The sequence below is a fragment of the Myotis daubentonii genome, chromosome 16 (genome assembly GCF_963259705.1).
Source record: "Myotis daubentonii chromosome 16, mMyoDau2.1, whole genome shotgun sequence".
Lineage (NCBI taxonomy): Eukaryota > Metazoa > Chordata > Mammalia > Chiroptera > Vespertilionidae > Myotis > Myotis daubentonii.
Genome location: NC_081855.1, coordinates 36,363,756 through 36,384,339, shown reverse-complemented (window position 1 = coordinate 36,384,339; position 20,584 = coordinate 36,363,756). Strand labels below are relative to the sequence as shown.

The following is a 20,584-nucleotide window of genomic DNA, read 5'->3' as shown; positions in this document are numbered from 1 at the left end:
TATAACTGGAAGTGTGTACATTTTTATCAACTTTGCCTGTTTTGCCCATCCCCCACCCCCTGCCACTGGCAACCAACAATCTGTTCTCTGTGTCTGTTACATTGGGTTTGGGGTTTTTTAAGATTCCATATGTAGATGAGATCATGTATTTGTCTTTCTCTCTCTGGCTTATTTCACTTATCATAATACCCTCAAGGTTCATCCATGTTATTGCAAATGTCAGGATTCTCTTTTTTTATAGCTGAATAATATTACTGTGCGTGTGTGTGTGTGTGTGTGTGTGTGTTATCAATGTATTCCACATTTTCTTTATTTTTTTTAATATATTTTATTGATTTTTTACAGAGAGGAAGGGAGAGAGATAGAGAGTTAGAAACATCGATGAGAGAGAAACATCGATCAGCTGCCTCCTGCACATCTCCTATTGGGGATGTGCCCGCAACCCAGGTACATGCCCTTGATCGGAATCGAACCTGGGACCCTTGAGTCTGTAGGCCGACGCTCTATCCACTGAGCCAAACCGGTTTCGGCTCCACATTTTCTTTATACATTTTTCCATCGAGGGACACTTAGGTTGTTTCTATTTCTTGGCTATTGTAAATAATGCTGCAATAAACTTGGGACATGGATATTTATTTTTTTTTAGATTATTTTGTTTCCTTTGGATCAATACCCAGAAATGCAATGGCTGGGTCATACGGTGGTTATATTTCATATTTTTGCCAACAGTGCACAGAGGTTTTCCTTTCTTCACATACTCACCAACACTTATTATCTGTTGTCTTTTTAATGATAGCCATTCTAACAATTGTGAGGTGATCTCTCATTATAGTTTCCCTGTTGATTAGTGATGGTGAGCACTTTTTGTGTACCTGTTGGCCATATGTATGTCTCTTCTTTGCAAAAATACCTACTCAGATCCTCTGCCCATTTTTAAGAAATTATATTTACTGGGGTGACATTGGTTAATAGGGTCAGATAGGATTCAGGTACGGATTTCTATGTTACAAGAACCATATATTGCACTGTGTGCCCACAACCCAAAGTCTTGTATGTGCCCTGACCAACGATAGAACCTTGACATAAGAGGATGATGCTCTAACCAACTAAGCCAACCAGCCAAGGCCAAATGCATTATAAATATCTGCATTTTAAATATATATTTTTTATTGATTTTTAGAGAGGAAAGGAGAGGGAGAGAGAGAGAAATTTATCAATGATGAGAGAGAATCATTGATCAGCTGCCTCCTGCACGCCTCACACTGGGGATTCTGGGGATCAAGCCTGCAACCAGGGCATGTGCCCTGACTGGGTATTGAACCGTGACCTCCTGGTTCATAGGTTGACGCTCAACCACTGAACCATACTGGCCAAACATAAATATCTACATTTTCTTTTTCTTTTCTTTTTTAATCTCTACATTTTTATGTTTTGTGTCACAATTTACATCTTTTTATCTTGTGTACTCAATAAATTATTGTAGTTATAATTATTTTTACTTCTTTTGTCTTTTACACTTCATACTAGCTTTATAAGTGATTAACTCACCACCTTCACAACATTAGATTGTCCTGAATTTAACTATATATTTACCTTTACCAGTAAGGTTTATACTTTAATATGTTTTTATATTACTAATTAGTGCCCTTTTGTTTCAGCTTTAACATTTCTTGTAAGGCTGATCTAGTGGTACTAAACTCCTTCAGATTTTGCTTATTTGGAAAACTATTTCTCCTTTGATTTTGAAAGACAACTTTGCTGTATAGAGTATTTTTGGTTGGAAGTTATTTTCTGTCAGTACTTTGAATATATTTGTGCCACTCCTTCCTGGCTTTCAAAATTTCTGTTGAAAAATGTACTTATGTCTTATGGGGTTCTCTTGTATGTAGCATCGTAACATGCTATTTTTCTTGCTGCCTTTGAGATTCTCTCTTTGTCTTTAACTTTTGCAATTTAATTAATAATGTATCTTGCTGTGGGTCTCTTTAGATTCAACTTTCTTGGAATTTCGAGTTTCCCTAATCTGGATGTCTATTTTCTTCATCAGAATACAGGAGTTTTTAAGCCATTATTTCTTCAAATATTTATTCCCCATACTTCCTCTTTTTTTCTGGGATTCCTATAATGTAAATATATATTCCTTTGATGTCCCATAAGTCTCTTAATATCTTCACTCATTTTCATTCTTTTTTGTTTTTGCTCCTCTGGTGGGAGGATTTATACTGCCCTGTCTTCATGTGTGCTGATTCTTTCTTCTGCCTTAGCTAGTCTATTGTTGAACCCCTCTTTTGAGTTTTCTAGTTCAGTTATTGTAGTCTTCACCTCAGTGACTTCTGTATGGGACTTTCTTATATTTTCTATCTTTATTGAAATTCTCACTCTGTTTATCTTTGTTCTCCTGACCTCAGTGAGCATGTTTGTGAGCATTATTTTGAACTCTATGATAAATCACTTATCTTCATTTCATTAAGGTCTTTATCTGTGGCTCGATCTTGTTTTTCCTTTGGAACTTATTCCTTTGTTTCTTCATTTTCCATTTTCTGTGACTCACTCTCTGTGTTGGTTTCTATGCGTTAGATAAAACAGCCACCTCTCCCATTCTTAAGGAGTGGCCTCCTGTAGGAGATGAGCCTTATCCTTCAACTCTGCCCTAGCTCTTTGGTTGTCTCTCAGTCCTTTGCCATTGTCTTTTGTCTTTTTTTTTAGTGTCTCCCAATAGTTGAGGGTGTGCTGAGACCTGTCAGTGTCCCAAAGGGGAGTAGCTTACTAAGCATCTAGATACAGTCTTCAGGCAGCAAATTTTAAAGTATGCAAATATACTCCTGTGAGGGAGAGATTGGAATATGGGCATTTCTGTTTGCTCTCTCTGCACTGAACCCTGTAGGAATAGCTAGCTAAGAATTGTTTCTGTGTTTGCTACCATCCCTTGAAACTATGAACACAAGCCCCACTGGCTACCAGAGATATGTCCTCAGGGGCAGCCACGAAAAGCCAGGGAATCAGACTAGAAATCACTCAGCTAGTTTCTGGATTTCTTGCAGAGGTTGCAGCTGTATATTCAGTTTGTTTGTGGGAGGAAGTGAGTTCATAATCCTCCTACATCACCATCTTGATTCAGAACTCTAGAATCTCTTCTTAAAATTTCTAAATCTCTAAGGTAGTTTCAAAATAAAATTTCTTTGCTTTGCTTTATGGAAATGTGTTTATGTGATGTATTCTATTTATACTATTTTAGAATTTTGCCCTAATTTTTACTTTATTTAAACTCCAGTGATCATCTCTGATTTAATTATGTAAATGCCATAAATTGGACATCAATACATTTCATTTTCAGAAAAAGTTGCACAACACTGTCCTGATTCTCTTTTCTGGTAAATGTGTGTGCATTTTGTAATCCAGCATCTTAAATTTATTAACTACTTCCTACTGTCATAATAATTTATCTTATCAAGTTAATATCCCTATTTTTTCTTGTTATCCTAGAGTTTATTTCCTCCATTTCATGAGTGTGTTTGAGTCCATTATAATTCAAAGAACAGAATGGATGGTGTGTAGCTCATTTGAAAACATACTTCAGCCCTGACCAGTTTGGCTCAATGGATAGAGCGTTGGCCTGTGGACTGAAGGGTCCCGGATTCGATTCCGGTCAAGGGCATGTACCTTGGTTACGGGCACATCCCCAGTGGGAGGTGTGCAGGAGGCGGCTAATCGATGTTTCTCTTTCATCGATGTCTCTCACTCTATATCTCTCTCTCCCTTCCTCTCTATAAAAAATCAATCAAAGCCCTAACCAGTTTGGCTCAGTGGATAGAGCGTCGGCCTGTGGACTGAAAGGTCCCAGGTTCGATTCCGGTCAAGGGCGTGTGCCTTGGTTGCGGGGCACATCCCCGGTGGGAGGTGTGCAGGAGGCAGCTGATCGATGTTTCTCTCTCATCGATGTTTCTAGCTCTCTATCCCTCTCCCTTCCTCTCTGTAAAAATCAATAAAATCTATTTTTAAAAAATCAAATATATTTTTTAAAAAATTAAAAAAAAGAAAATATACTTCAAAAGTATTTTGTTCACGGAGTTGAGTGAACAGTTGAGTGAATTAATGCTCTACATTTTTATATGAAAATAACTTATAAAGAGCTCCAATAATGGGTAGAAAATTGCAATTAAGACACATTTTAGTCTGTTTTTAAGAGGAGAAAGATTTAAAGATTATGAATTATGATTCATTGTACTTTCCATGAAGATGAGAATTATTGTACCCTTTCATTGTATTTACTATGTGGAATATGATAACATTGTAGAAAATAATTACATGGTTATTGGGATCTTAATAACAAGTTAATATTTCAGAGAGAGTGTCAACAATGCTGAAACAGCTTACAACATTGTCATTATTACTAGGTTAGCCCCATTTCTGGTTAATAGAGTTTAACTTGCTTGCCACAACACAATTGACTAGGACATACTAACATGTTTTAGATGGCAAAAGAACTTCACAAATACAATAAATTTTAATATAAATTTCCCTTTTACACAAGGAATTATTATTGCAACATTTGCTCTGTGGTTTTTAATAGTGGCTGTGGAACCACTTTTAATACCAACTCCGAGAAGAGCATTTCAGCAGTTTTAAAAATCATGGGTTAAGAAGACAGATAATTCATAAAATTTACCATTACTTTAATGGTAACAGGTCAACTCTAACATCAACTCTTAACCAAATACATATTTATCTATGATAATATTGCAGTCATTTAACACATATAGGAATTTACTGTCACTTTTTAAAGAGATCTTGAAATTTCATGTGACCACTTATGAAAATGAAATAGATGACTGTTGCCATTTGAAGGTAAATGTTATTTCATATGTTTAGCTCTAATCTGACATCTGTAGATTCAAAGACTAATATTTTATAAGCTAATTATGCTTAGCAATACAGTTTCTCTTCTCCCTTAATCATAAATGTATTTTTTTAGGGAAAAGAAATGTGAAGCAAAAGTAGTGCAGATTATTTATACTTGAAGGCTTTGTGTGGTTTATTATTAATATTATTATTAATCCTTTAAATCTCAGTGATAAGGATTTAACTTTTCTTCTTCTGTCTTCTTATAGTCAATGGGAAATATTCCTAGTGTCTCTCATTCTTCCTTTCAGAAGCATGAATATCAGTGGGAGTAGGGAAGATAATTTTATTTATTTGTATTTTGTTTATTTTTAAAAAGTGGAAAGTGATATGTGATAACTAATTGTAAATGCATGCTATTTATTTAGGTAGAGCGAGAGAATGAAACGTTCCTCTCAGGCACTTAAATTGTGAAATAGGTAAACATTGTGAAATGTGAATCCAGAGAAATGAAACTATTTAAAGGAATTTGGTTTTAGTTGTACAGATTTTTTAAAAATGAAGAATAACAATTGAGGAAGTAATCAAATTAAACTTACTACATTGTTCCCATAAATACTCTAAAACCATTAAAATGAAATACTAATTTCCTTTTATATTTTATTTGAATATTGAATACCTAACACACTAATTTGTTAAACTTTTTATTTAAGATATTGTTGTTTGTTATTGGTGCATACTTTCCCTTGCCTTATTTATCTTATTTGATGGCCTAAAAAGAATAGCAAATTTTGTTTTAAATGGTTCTTTTAAACTTTAGTAAAAGAGGAATTTTTTTGCTGGTTTGTGATGTGTGTGTGTGTTTATTTGGGTTTACTGTCAAATAATATACCCACAGTACAGTTCTTTCTCTTTTAAAGCAGGGAGAAATATAAATATTTTAATGCCTAGACAATGTTACTTTAAAATCAACCTGTTAAGAAGGAGCTGTCAAATTATGCAAATAATGAAAAAATACTAAATTATTTTTTAAAAAATAAAGAAGTTTTTAAACTACAGTGCAACAAACAGGAAAGTACAACTACATGTAGAATATTTTAGACAGTAAAAGAATGATATTTTCAATAAAAATATATTAATAAGCCTCTAGAGCAGCGGTTCTCAACCTGTGGGTCACGAACAATGAAAATAAATCCTGCATATCAGATATTTACATTACGATTCATAATAGTAGCAAAATTACAGTTATGAAGTAGCAACAAAGTAATTTTATGGTTGGGGGTCACCACAACATGAGGAACTGTATTGAAGGGTCGCAGCATTAGGAAGGTTGAGAACCACTACTCTAGAGCCATATCAAACTTTTGAATATATGGCTTTAAAGTAAAATGTTTAAAATAAAAACAAAATATGGTTGTGTCTATGAAATCTAAACATGAGTACTTTTACTATTGTAAAATATTTTAGATTTGTTGTGAATACTAATACAATGATCCCCTGAGTTTGCTTGAATTACACAGGCAAGGAAAAACATTAAATAAATGTGTATGGGTGGTTGAAAGTGTAATGTAATTTTAATTCTGAGAATATTGTGAAAGACCTGGAAAATAAATTATAGGAACTGAAAGTAGCATGGTCACTGTGTGCGTGTGTTAAGCACAGAATGAGATTTATGAAATCCATTTTCAGTACATGACTTTCAGACTTTTTAAAAAGTAAAAACTCCCCATTTAAAAGTCACTTAATTTGTTTTCCTTGTAAGATAGGCCAGCTAAAAATTAATTTTGAAAAAGAAAATGGTTAAGGGAGGTTTCTACTTCATTTATTTGGATAGAGTAACTTCCCTGAAACAAAAATTCTTGAAACACTGTTAAGAATAATTGATGATGGGCACCCAGGCATCTGAAAGAACAAGGAGTCTATTTTCCTTTGTTCTTGTCTGATTTCTGTTGAGTACAGAGATTCTGCCTCAAGGGATAAAATGTCTCCTTACTTTCAGGATATTTTTAAAAACATGATTCCTTGAACTTCTGTAGGCTTAAATATTTTTATTATTTTGTATATTAAGTGATCTGCATAATGTTTGGTTTAATTATACTATTTTTAAATTTAAATATATTTATAAGTGTGTGTGTCTCTAATAGAAAAATGCCATCAGTTTAACAGGACCGCACACCATAGTCACCTGGTTTAAATAAATAATAAGATTCTAAAGCCTTGAAATTAAGATAAAAAGAAAAGAGACACTAATAATATTGTATGTCAACTGTAATTGAAAATAAAAAACTTTTTTAAAGGAAACAGGACGCCAAACCTTCTAAATACAGTTGACCATATTTATGCCATTTTATGCAAAAATCTAATTTTCTATGATTTTACATATTGAAGGGTATATAAATTCTGTGATAGAAAAATGTTCCCACATATGTCTGACTTGGAAAATATATTAATAAATATGTTATCCTTAAAATAAAATTTGTATATATATTTTTTTATTTTTTTATTTTTCTTAACAATTGAGTACCATCTTGACTCTTATTAGAGTGGATTTGTTGTGAAGATATTAAGGGCTATAAAAGAAGGCATTTTTCTGAATTTATATTTTAACTTTAGGCTATATTAATGAAATTTTTATAACTCATTCGTAATCTAATAGGATTGTTTGATATTTTAAAAACTCAAAACATTTCTTTTCATTATGCCTTACTAGTTTTTATTTACTACTTCTTATAAATGACAAATTTAGTAATTTGAATTGTACAAATTATTCAAAAGAAAATGAAGTGCAATTTGTTTTAAAATATGTTATTTTGGAAAGCTGATTTTATTATATTTTTAACAGTTTTTAAAACAATATTTCACTCTTAATGCAATAGTTGTTCACTTTAGGGGAAACAATAAATCTTCAGTTAGAAATCTGAATGAAAATGTAAAGTGCCCTTTACTATAGTCATTCAGTTGTTTAAAAATATTAAATCTGACATAATGACTTACTGAAAAAATAAGGCTAATTCCCAAAAGAAAAATTATCTCTTTGGAAATAAATTGTAAAATTATAAAAGTTACATTGTAGAATTTAGTTAGTGATTAACTTTGAGAGCCTATATACTTGAAAGTGGTTATATTAATACTAGAGGCCCGGTGCACGAAATTCGTGCACTGGGTGTGTGTGGGGGGGAGTGTCCCTCAGCCCAGCCTGCCCCCTCTCACATACTGGGAGCCCTCAGGCGTTGACCCCCATCACCCTCCAATTGCAGGATCAGCCCCTTGCCCAGGCCTGACGCCTCTGGCTGAGGCGTCCGGCCCGGGCAGCGGGGACCCGCAGCTGCAGTGGCCCCATGATCGTGGGCTTCGCTTTGGGCCCAGGCAAGGGACCCCTAGCTCCTGGGACTGCCAGCTTCGACCATGCCCAGCTCCCATCGCTGGTTCCACCCCTACTTCCTGCTATCACTGGCCAGGGTGGAAAAGGCACCTGATTCTCCGATCATGGCTGGGGGGCAGGGCAAAGGCGGCCCCAGGGCCGCCTTTGCCCTGCCCCCCAGCTCTTAGCTCCCCCCCCCCCCCTGGGTTTCCGATCACTGTCAGTGGCAGGGGGCTTCTTCCTGCTTTCCCTTTCGCCTCCCTGCATTGTGCCTACATATGCAAATTAACCGCCATCTTGTTGGCAGTTAACTGCCAATCTTAGTTGGCAGTTAATTTGCATATAGCCCTGATTAGCCAATGAAAAGGGTAGCTCGTACGCCAATTACCATTTTTCTCTTTTATTAGTGTTGACTAGAGGCCTGGTGCATGAAATTCGTACATGGGTATGGTCCCTAGGCCTGGCCTGAGATCAGGGCCATCTTCCCTGGCTACCGGCAGCCGGCCCGCCCCCCCACCCCCGGTTCCTCATTCACCATCAGGCAGTTGGAGCCTTCTGGCTGGGGAGAAAGAACCAAGAGGTTGGCCAGCAGGCCCCAATTGGCTGGGGGCAGCTCCTGCGTTGAGTGTCTGCCACTTGGTGGTCAATGTGTGTCATAGTGACCAGACATTCTGCTATTTGGTCCATTTGCATATTACCCTCTTATTATATAGGACCTTTTAAAATACATATACATTATTGATTTAATTCCTTTGACTTTCTCACCATCCTCAAGTAAGTAGGAGGAAGGTATTATCATTTTTAAATTTTTAATATTTAATATTGTAATTTGCTAGGGTTATTCTGCATATTTGTTAAAGGTTTTTTTGTGTGTGTGTGTGGTTTTTTAAGTAGAAATATACAACTTACGTTGTGGATTAGAGAAGTGCTTTAAATCCTGTTTCTGTTCTATGAAGGAACCTTCTATTTTTTATATTCTGACCTTTCTATAAGATTGTTGCCTATTAGAGCATTGAACCAAAGGGAGAGGAAGATATTCTATGATGTGCACACTGTTTAAAAAGACATTTATATATTAACTAATATTTTTTATCGTATCATTTATTTCCATTGAAAATTTGATTGGAATATATGCCATTTTAAAATCAGAAAATAATTATAATCAAATATCAGAATGGTATTTTTAAGAAAAACATATCCTATATAATAAAAGCATATGGAAATTGCCCCCTCAACTGGGAGTTGTCCGGGAATTCTACCAGGGGGCAGGGCCAGCCGGGGGAAGGGAGGGAGGCCCCAGCCGGCAGTGGTGGTGGCAGGTGGCCAGGGGAAGGGAGGGAGTACCCAGCCAGCAGCCCGCAGCTGCTAGGGACCCTACCAGTGCATGAATCCCGTTCAGTGGGCCTCTAGTACATACATATAATTGTAGCATAAATATGCTGGAAGAAGAAAATTGTGAAAATAAATTGGCCAGCCAAATGTATGTTTCAGCATCAGAAATGGCAATAGGGGGGGTGGGGGGAACCCTCTGATTTCAGAGTCTGAAGAATCTGCCCTGTTTATACCCCGGGATTATTGAAAGGCTCAAGTAAAATGTTTGTGAAAACATTTTATACAAACTAGCACAGGCTGTGCAGATGTAGGATGTTACTTTGCTTTTGGGTGTAATGAATGCTTAGTTATTGCCACATAACTGGTTTTCCATCTTCTGGCTAGTGATCAGCCCAGGTGTCTTCACTGGCTATCTTGAAAGATCTTATGATTTCTTACCTTGGTATTAATCCGGGAGTAAGTCTGGTGAGTTGTAGAAGGAAAGAGAAATAGACAGATGTGGTAGGCCAGTATTTCAAAAAAAAAAAAAAAAAGAGTTTGTTCATGGTTAGTTTATAGCATTTTGTTCAACCCTAGATAATCCAGAGGGGATGTAAAAACTAAAGTCACAATGTTTTAGCTTAGTCTTGAAATCTGGTACAAGTTTATCATTAAGGATGTAATTAATGTTCTATCAAGATTCTATTTGCATGTTTTCCAGTGCAACCTGTAATTTTTAAAAAGAATTCATCTCATTAAATGAATCAATGCTTTCAGATCATGAGGCATTTAATATTATAAACTTTATAAACAGTTATTTTTCCTCCTTCCTTGTACTTTTCATTAATGTTTTGATATCCTTCTTTTATATAGGACTTTGCCTCCCGGGCTAAGCTGGCAGTACAAAACCTAGTACAGAAGGTTGGATTTTTTGGAATATTGGCCTGTGCTTCAGTAAGTAAATTGTATTAAAAGTGAGAAATTCCAATAAATGCTAGATTTATATTTTGATCCAATTTGTTTTTAAAGATACATGCTTGAACAATAATGCTATCACTTTTAACGGGTATGTAATTTTATTAATCATTCATCTTACTCATCAAATGAGCTGTTTTCTGATGAATATGTTCATATTTTGTTTATTGACTTTTAAGCATTTCATCATGCCATGATGACTTCAGACCTAAATGGCTTGATTCAGTAAGAACAAAAGAGACAAAAATCCATCCTTCCCGTGGAGAATTTATAATGAAGTGCATTTAACCAAATAACAATGCCTTCATTCTTTCCAGAGATATAGATAAGTCATCTTTTCCCGAAGTTTCAAGCATTAACTGTAAAGAAAATGTGTATAAAACCTGCCTTAAGTGACGCTAACACCTAGTGAGATAATTGGAATGTCTGTGGCAAAGTTAAGGGCATCTTTGGCTACAGTGAACTAAGATGCTCTTTATGTCAAACATTTTATGTCTCTGCTATGCTGTACCTGATTAATGCAAAATAATATTGATTGTAAATTTAAAAAATTTGGTTTTACTTAATTAATGTCTCAAATTACAGGTTTGTGAAACTAACGTTCTTTGATGGGTGTTTTATCCTGGTCCTTTTCTATATAATAGAACTAACTACATTTGAAATGGAGCATTTTGATCCAAGTTTTCTTTGGTCGCCTGTACACAGCTGTTGGTAGTTCACTGGTGGATTTGACCAGAATAACTAGGTGCACCTGGTTGATACTGATAAAAGCTGCCATTATAAGTAAAATTCATAAAATTATTTTCTGTTGATACCAGCTACTTTATCCATTATGTACTAGAACAATAATACATCTTTGAGAACCCCCTTTCCAGCCTTAGCAAAGCAAATGGACAAAAAGGAGATCATTGGGTGCCAAAATTTTTAATCTGATATCAACATTCTAGAGCTATTCCAAAGCATATCTGTGCCTGAATTACTATCTTTTGACCTTGGCAATACTAGAAATTTTTATAATCGAACTTTTTTCTTTTTAACATAGAAGCTCTTTATCACAATATTGACCTTAACTATTTGAGCAGTTTATAGGTATGTTGTAGTTTGATATAGTGGAAAGAATTGGCTTTAGAGTCAGGCTTACTTGGGTTCCTAAACCAGTTTAGACTTTTTACTAGCTAGGTAACCTCAATCAAGTTACTCCCTTTGAACCCTAGGTTTTAATTTTCAAAATGGGGCAATACAACATTCATTGCAAAGGCTCAGGTGAGGATTTAAGATTATATATGTGGATCCTCAGGCTTGTGTGTGAGGTGGAGCCTGATAAAAAAGGAAAACTATTAACATTGTAATTCACAGTTTTGAGGGTCACATGAAAATTTTTAAGAAATGACTGATGTGAGACTGTGAAGTGATATTGTTATTACATGGTTGTAAGTCAGATGAAATTGCATGAAGGCTTTGAATTTAAAAACAAAACTGAGTCATTGAATCCAAGTATTACTAACAAAAAAATACTTGAATTCTAATTTAGTCATGGCACTGTTTTTAAAAGGACCGATGTGACAAGTATCTTTTATATAACTAGACTTTTCTTTGTAAGTTCAAAAATGAAATGATATAAATTGATTTATAAATGGTTTGGCCAACAGCCACAAGGACAGAGTACTTCTATGGGAGAAAAATGCATGAAGCACTCAAAATAGCTTGTGGTGTCTTTGCATTTTTATGTGAAATTGTCTTTTAGCATTCTTGAAATGTGGGAATGTTTAGAAAAGGTATTTGTTGTGAATCACTTCTTTGTCTGGGACTGAGTATTCAAAATATCTGAATCAGTGCTCTTGTATTTCCACACTTGACTTTCTTTCTAAAATGTATCACACAATCCATAGCCTTGGGCTTTCCTAAAATAAAATATAAATAATGGATGTTTTATGTTGAGAAATAAAAGCACATCCACCTAGAAATATATTTGTGAATTTACAACAATGTTTGGTATATATATATGTGAGCACTTTCTAGATTATATTCTTATTTCACGCTAAAGATTTTCAAACCTAGCAACTACTAAAATAATCTTAAGGCTTTTTCTCGTGTATATCTCACCTTAGAAAACAGCTACCAAATAGCCAACCAATCTTCTGACTGGTGTTAAATTCCTAGGGAATTTATCTAATTCTAATGTGATAGAAAAAAGTATATTACTGAGACATTGGCCATAAGCAATACAAGCAAAAGGATGGCTGATTTGCTTTGAACAGATTGAACAACAACCTGAGATGAATGTGAGACCCAGTTTATGGACACGTTAGAATACTTGCTCGGTCTAGTGCTGATCAAGGCACATACCTCTCTTTGTAGTGTAAGATTTACTCATAGGTGGTAAAATGAAACTGTTCTTTGGATTGTATGTTGGAAGTTCCATTTTAACTTCTTTATTTATTTACAGATTCCAAATCCTCTGTTTGATCTGGCTGGAATAACATGCGGACACTTTCTTGTACCTTTTTGGACTTTCTTTGGTGCAACCTTGATTGGAAAAGCAATAATTAAGATGCATATTCAGGTAATTGTATCTTCTCATCACCTACCTAATGATGACGAGACCATTAAAAGGCATGTTTCTCTTGCTCATTCCAAGGTGAATTGTTAAGATTTTGGTTCTGTTTCTTTTGGTTGACCGCTTGCTTCCTTGCTCAGCCGTGTCATTTAGAGGTTAGTGAATTTTGTGCAGGTTTTCCCTGTCCTTGTAGGAAAGTTGTGTCCTTTATTATCTTTCTCCTTGTTTCTTTTCCTTCTTTCCTTCTACCTTTGTTCCTTCATCTCTTTGTTTACTCACTTTTTGCCTTGTGAAACTATTTATGCAAGACTTTTACCAAACAAAAACAGTGTTCCCATATAGGAAAATGCATGTCATTTTCACATACATAGTCCAAAAATGTATCTTTACTGACCATGAGCTGGGATAATATTGCCTTTCACTAATTCTACTTTTCTTTCACACACTGTGTAACACTTCCTCTCAAGATACCAGTGTTCTTTACAGAAAAGCAGACAGATGTTAGTATTGGGGAGAATGGGGAAGAAAGGGGTCTCCGAAGAGGGAGAAAGATGGGGGTTGTGGTGAGAGAAGTGAAAATCAGCAAGCCTTCAAAGACACTTTTAACAAAATGTTTAGTGTATACTATATGAACAAAGGAGAGAAAAGAGACTAAAAAACTTAAATGAGAGGAACTGCATATGTGCTTCTAGGACTGTGATATGAACTGTTTCCTTCTAAGGGCAAATCTCACCAGAATAAACTAAAGTTAACCTGGAAAGAATTCCTTAATCAATGAGGTTTGCAACAAAGAGTCATTCACCAAAGGAAAGGCAAGAACAGTGAGTAATGTCTGTGCCCTGGCATGATTCCTTAATAATTAAAAACACGTCTATCCCCCCTGTTTCTTCTTAACACCTCTCCACCTCTAGTTCTTAGAAGAAGAGAATGAAACAGAAAATTTTCAGCTGCTTCTACTGCCCAGTCTCTGATATTAGATTTTGGCATTGGAATGAGTTTTTGAGCTTGTCCTGCCATGATAATTGCTCAGAATTTCAAGGATATGTTTTTCCTCCTTCAAGGAATATTTTCCCCCACTTATATTAAGTATATTGTTCAATGAATATGGGTTCTGTAATATTGGAATGCTAGTTTCTTTAGTAAAGATTTAAAATATCACAACAGGATTTTTCAAGTAATAAAATATTATGGTGAATAACATGATTTTGCAGTGTACGTGAAGATAATGTCTTGTAATCTTTTCAGTTCTTTTGGGGGGAGAAAAGAAGCTAGCATTTAGCTGTAGGGAGTCTTTTGAAAGTAACAACAGATTTAATTCCCTTTATAACAGCAGTTCCTCTAGGGATCTATAAACTTACACATCCTGCTTTATGTAATAATCTAAAAATTATAGGAAAACGTATTATGCTAACAGTACCCTATAGTGGGTAGGATATGGAACTAATCAGAATAGTCCAAAATAGTATATTTTTAGAACATTTTTGTTGTTTTTTTCAAGTGATGATAATACTTATTTTTTATGTAGTGTTTCACACTTTAAAGCACTTATCAAACTTACAGAGGTTAGTAAATAATAGGTACCTAAGAGAGTAAGTAACAGCTGGAATTTGAACCCTAGTCTTTTGGCTTCAAGTTCAGTGTTTTTTTCCAGTCTTTGCATTGTCTTCTTAACTATAAATTATTTATGTGATTAAGGAAACTGAATTGTTTGATGCCTGGAATTTATTGGGACCTATACCAGGCAGTTGGCATTGATTATCTCAGAACAATCCTATGAGGTAGTTATTATCCATATTTCATTGATGGGGGAACTGGGTTTTAGAGAAGATAAAATACTTGCCTAAGGCCCAGGAATTCAAACCAAATTCTATAAAGTTAAAGCTCATTCACTGTTTCTGAGTGGAAGGAAAAAAAGAAAGCTAAAATCCTTTCATGTTTCTGAAAGGAAAGAATCGGAGTTCCTTCACTAAACTAGAATATGCGGTATGTTTGCTATGTTCCATTGTATCAAAGAGATGTACTTTCTAAAGGCATGTCACTTAATGTACATCCAGATGTAGCTCAGGGCAACAGACATTTCTCATTCCTTGGGTAAGAATACTAACAAGTAATATAAACATTATAACCATTTCTGAAACAGATTTTTCTGTAATCTAATAATAAACCTATCTCCTCTTCTGGTTCTCTTCTTTCAGCTTAGACAACTTTCCTTGATAAATATTGTTATTTTTATTGATATTTTGTCATCTGTTAAACCACCCCTAAAAATTTCAATTCAGCCCACCTAATAGTGTTAAATCAGGATTTCCCCTTCCACTGGACAAGTTGAGGTCCTCTGGCTGTAGAAGGATCCTTAAAAACAAATAATGAAGAAGTTGAGAAGTCAACATGCTCGCATATACTTAGCATGTGTATTGCTTATTCCCTCTCTACCTTCCCACCCACCACCGCACACACTTATACTGGAATATAGGCTCCTTGAAGGCAGAGATTTTTGTGTCTTGGCTCACTGAGGCATTCTGCCTAAATAGCATCTGGCATGTAGTAGGTACTTAATAAATATTTAATAAATGAATCTATGATTCTTCTTACCATTGAAGGACGTTTCTTTTACAGATAGGTTCTTTTTTGTACATTCTGACACCAGTAGTTCCCTATACCCATATCTTTTTTTCTTCCTACTCTCCCCTTTCCCTTGTTTCTTCTTTGCACTTGGTCGAGAGGGTTGGTTAGTGATCTGTGCCTTTTATTTATTTGGTAGAATCTCCCACTCAGACACATTTATTTCTTGCCCAGAACAGTGGATTTTCAAGCTGTTACATATTTTTTTAAAGTTATGATTTGTTCTTAAGCAATTAAATTGTGCAATTATCTGGGCATTTGGCTTATTCTGAATGTTAGGAAATGATAGTAGGGAAAGCTTATTATGTTGGTGAGATCACTGAGAGAGAAGACCATTAGCTCTGTTTCTTAGTAAAAAATTTATAGTTCCAAGTAACTGGATTTTAGTATGGATACTAGAAGCACCCCCCCATATATTCAGGCTTTTCTCCTAAATGATCTATCATAGTCTTATTAGTTTCGTAATCTTCATACGCCATTTGTATAACATTGTTTATACAATCATCATCCATCTTGTACCTGATTGACCTTTGTATGTGCTTGCTTTTTCTATAAGATAGGTATCTTTTTCCAGTTAACAGATGCATAAACAAACACTAAAAAGGACTACGAACTTTTTTTATTCTCATTTCCTTACAAATATCCTTATACTGCAGCTGCCAATGTCTATTAATACTAGGATGTTAATTAAAATGTCATTGCTTTATTGTTTCAAATAATAAGCTTTCGTCTAAAGTAAGCACTTTCCTGAGATTTATAATGAATAGATTTTTTAAAACATATTTTTATTTCAGAGAGGGAGAGAGAGAAAGTGAGATCAATGATGAGAGAGAATCACTTATCGGCCGCCTCCTGCATGGCCCACACTAGGGATGGAGCCTGCAACCTGGGCATGTACCCTGACCAGGAATCGAACTATGTCCTCCTGGTTCACAGATTGATGCTCAACCTCTGAGCCACGCTGGCTGGGCTAGATTTTTTTTAATTGTTTTTATTTGCCTTCTCTCCCTTTTGGTTACATAGGCTATATTATTTAACAAAAAACAACAAAGCACTAAAGAGTTTTTTTTTAACAGGAATTTGTAGAGAGAATCTAGAATTACTCACATTTAATCAATTATCACTACTTTAAAGCTAAACTTTAATATCACCTTCTTGAAGTTAGTTAATTGTACTTATGTAACCTTTCCTTTCTCTGAACTTTTTTTTTTTTAATCCTCACCCGAGGATATTTTTTCCATTAATTTTTAGAGAGTGGAAGAGAGAGGGAGAGAGAAATATCGATGTGAGAGAAACACATTGATTGGTTGCCTCCTGCACACACCCCACCAGGGCCCAGGACAGAGAGGAGCCAGCAACCAAGGTACATGCCCTTTACCGGAATTTAACCTGGGACCCTTTGGTCCACAGTCTGACATTCTATCCACTGAGCCAGACCTGCAAAGGCCCTTTCTCTGAACTTGGATATCACATTGCTTTTACCACTAATGGCATTTATAGTTTTATCTTTAGATAGACATAGACATAGACATAGACATAGACATAGACATAGACATAGACATAGACATAGACTTCTAGACTTCTAGACTTCTAGACTTCTAGACTTCTTCTAGAGACATCTTCTAGAGACATCTTCTAGAGACTTCTTCTAGAGACGACTTCTAGACTTGACTTTTAGACTTTTAGACTTGACTTTTAGACTTTTAGACTTAGACTTACTTAGACATAGACATAGGATTTACCATCTTTCTACTGTGTATAGAAAAATTTATAAGTATCTTTAGGGCTTGAAGTATTCTTGTCTTTCTGTTCCCTAAAATCTCTTAATAATGCCTTATATTGCCCTGATTAGTTTGGCTCAGTGGATAGAGCGTCAGCCTGGGGACTGAAGGGTCCCGGGTTCCATTCCAGTCAGCGGCATGTACCTTGGTTGTGGGCGCATCCCCAGTAGGGGGTGTGCGGGAGGCAGCTAATCGATGTTTCTCTCTCATCGATGTTTCTGACTCTCTACCCCTTTCCCTTCCTCTCTGTAAAAAATCAATAAAATATTTTTTTAAATATATTTTATTGATTTTTTACAGAGAGGAAGGGAGAGAGAGATAGAGAGTTAGAAACATCGATGAGAGAGAAACACCGATCAGCTGCCTCCTGCACATCTCCCACTGGGGACATGCCCGCAACCCAGGTACATGCCCTTGACCGGAATTGAACCTGGGACCTTTCAGTCCGCAAGCCGACGCTCCATCCACTGAGCCAAACCGGTTTCGGCAATAAAATATTTTTAAAAATAATAATAACAATGCCTTATATTATCCATAGTAAGTACATTTTGTAACATTTATTGAGTTGAAAATATTTATTACACATTAGCCCTAAAGGCATCTTTACTTGTGAGGTAAGGTATCAACATTTTTCATTAATGGAGACTACCTCAATAACACCAAATTGAAAATGACCCAGGTCTGGTACAGATCCTCACTAATCTGTTTATGCCTTTGTTTGTACCCTAATCCTGAGCAGCCAAGCTCCTTCAGGATCTGAGAATGGAACTTTCATGATCAAAACTTTCCATGAAGGATGGACAGTCTATTCAGATGCTGTGGATTAGATTTAGCCTAAAACCCTGTCATCAGGCTGGTCAGCTTTCATTTCAGTGGTGGGGGCCACATGGGAACCCATGACTTCAGTTGTATACACCATTCTAAGATACATAAAACATGTGGAATGTCTACCCAGCCTTCGGTTTCATGACTCATATTTTTCCCTCAGACATGGTCACGTATCCTAATGAGACTAGAACTGTGTTTAGGAAAAAACATCCTTAAAATACAAAGTAGGTAGGAAATGATATTTTTTATAAAGAATTTTAAAAATTGCATTTAGGGGCAGCACCTCACCTTTTTAGACTGTTAATCAGAATTGTGAATTTATATTGGTGTTTTTTGATGAAATATTTAATATTTTATTAATAGTAAATAACTATTTTAATATTAAAACTGGTGTTTTCTTTACAGAAAATCTTTGTTATAATAACGTTCAGCAAACACATAGTGGAACAGATGGTGGCTTTCATTGGGTGAGTAATTCTTTAAGGACTAATATTAGTATCACTGTTGGAATTAGAGGAAATGTATAAAAGACTTTATTGGTATAGAATTGTTGTGATAGCTCTTCATTTTTTGAGAAAATATCTTTTGCCCTATTATTAGTTAAATTGAAGAAGACTTTCTTGAACTGCAGCAGGGAAGGATGAGGCTCAGATTAAACTGAACATAGTAAGTCATGCGCTTCTTGATTTAAAAGAAGTTTTGGAGTTTGAGACTGTAGCCCGTCCAGAAAAATAAGAAATTCTCTTTACATAAAGACATGTGTTTTGTTACAGTTTAATAATGCTTTAATACAATGCCATGTCGTTTAGCCAGATACACAGGTGCATTTAATTTAAATACAAACCTTATATAAAATATTAATCTTTTGTTGTATAAGACATGATAAGATGGCATAATATTACCAAAATATGTCAGTTATGAACCTGTTACTTTGCTAGAGAAAAATCGGGCCATTTTTAAAGGCTTCTATCCAAAGCTTTTATTTTCATGTGTATAGAAGAAAGACTAGTTTTAACATATGCTTTAAATGGTAGTGTTACAAATTTGGGTAGTTCACGTTGATAAAACAGTAAAGAAAAACTCATTTTGTTTGGTTAATCAAATTAGCTGTCAACTGGAATGTGAGTACTGTCAGATATTAAATGAAACTTTTGAAATATGTGAATTTTTATTCAGTGTTTACGGGAGAGAGGTTTGTTTTTGTTTTTGTTTTTTTTCATTTAATAGCATTACTGACCCATAGTGGGAAAGTGTTACCTTGAAGTGTCCTTTATGTAGTTTTGGCATAAAATTTTATCTTAAAAGCCATTTATGAAACAAAACATTTAGGAAAATTTCTGCTATTTAAAAAAATGGCCACTTTGAGGTGAATTCATCAGTGTTAGATTTATTATTCTTTAAACCATACATGGTATATTATATCTTCTCTTTTCTCTATATGGTTTGTTTTATCAAAATAATTTTTAATATTTTCTATTTAGTTTTTAATATAAAATTGAGGAAAAACATATTCTTGAGAATATACTCAGTGGAGCCAGTCATTGGTTCTGATTATAAATATGGATTGTAGCTTGTACATTAAAATTTCATTACTCCAGTTTTTTGTTGCTTGAATCCTTAAAAATAAAGTGCTGCATTAAAAAAGAATTGGAATACCCTTGTTCCTTAGTTTTAAATACTATGAAGGCATTTCCTCTGTTCATAGAGAATAGTGTTCCACCTTGAGAAAATTCTGAAGGACATATACCTAGCTAACTACCACATAAACCCACATTGTAGGAGTGACTGTGCTCACAGCACCCTCCATTCTTCCTTTCTCCTTTTCCCATGCTGAACATGTATAGAAGGAAGTTTCTTGGCTACTTTTACATCCTCACCACTACCACCTTTTGTTTCCCCAGCCTTTGGAGTTTCTAACGAATTAGATTAGTTAGCTCCCTGTCTCATCTACCCACATCCAGTTTCATTCCCTTCTAATCTGATCATCATACTGCAGTTAGTAACTTTAAAAAAAAATCTTGCCCAGCCATTCGTAGCTAAATGGTTGAGCGTCACCTATGAACCAGGAGGTCACAGTTCAATTCCCAATCAGGGCACATGCCCAGGTTATGGGCTCAGTCCCCAGTGCAGTGATGGCAAACCTTTTGAGCTCGGCGTGTCAGCATTTTGAAAAACCCTAACTTAACTCTGGTGCCATGTCACATATAGAATTTTTTTGATATTTGCAACCATAGTAAAACAAAGACTTATATTTTTGATATTTACTTTATATATTTAAATGCCATTTAACAAAGAAAAATCAACCAAAAA

The 20,584-nt window shown here is 35.2% G+C and overlaps 1 protein-coding gene across 1 annotated transcript in view; it reads left to right on the top strand.

Moving 5' to 3' along the window:
* Positions 1-20,584, top strand: part of VMP1 (vacuole membrane protein 1) — a 102,005-nt gene that overhangs the window by 62,008 nt on the left and 19,413 nt on the right. Inside the window, exons 8-10 of the mRNA XM_059669817.1 lie at positions 10,385-10,465; positions 12,933-13,049; positions 18,680-18,741. Of these exons, the coding sequence (XP_059525800.1) occupies positions 10,385-10,465; positions 12,933-13,049; positions 18,680-18,741 (260 nt within the window). The remainder of the gene's footprint in view (positions 1-10,384; positions 10,466-12,932; positions 13,050-18,679; positions 18,742-20,584) is intronic.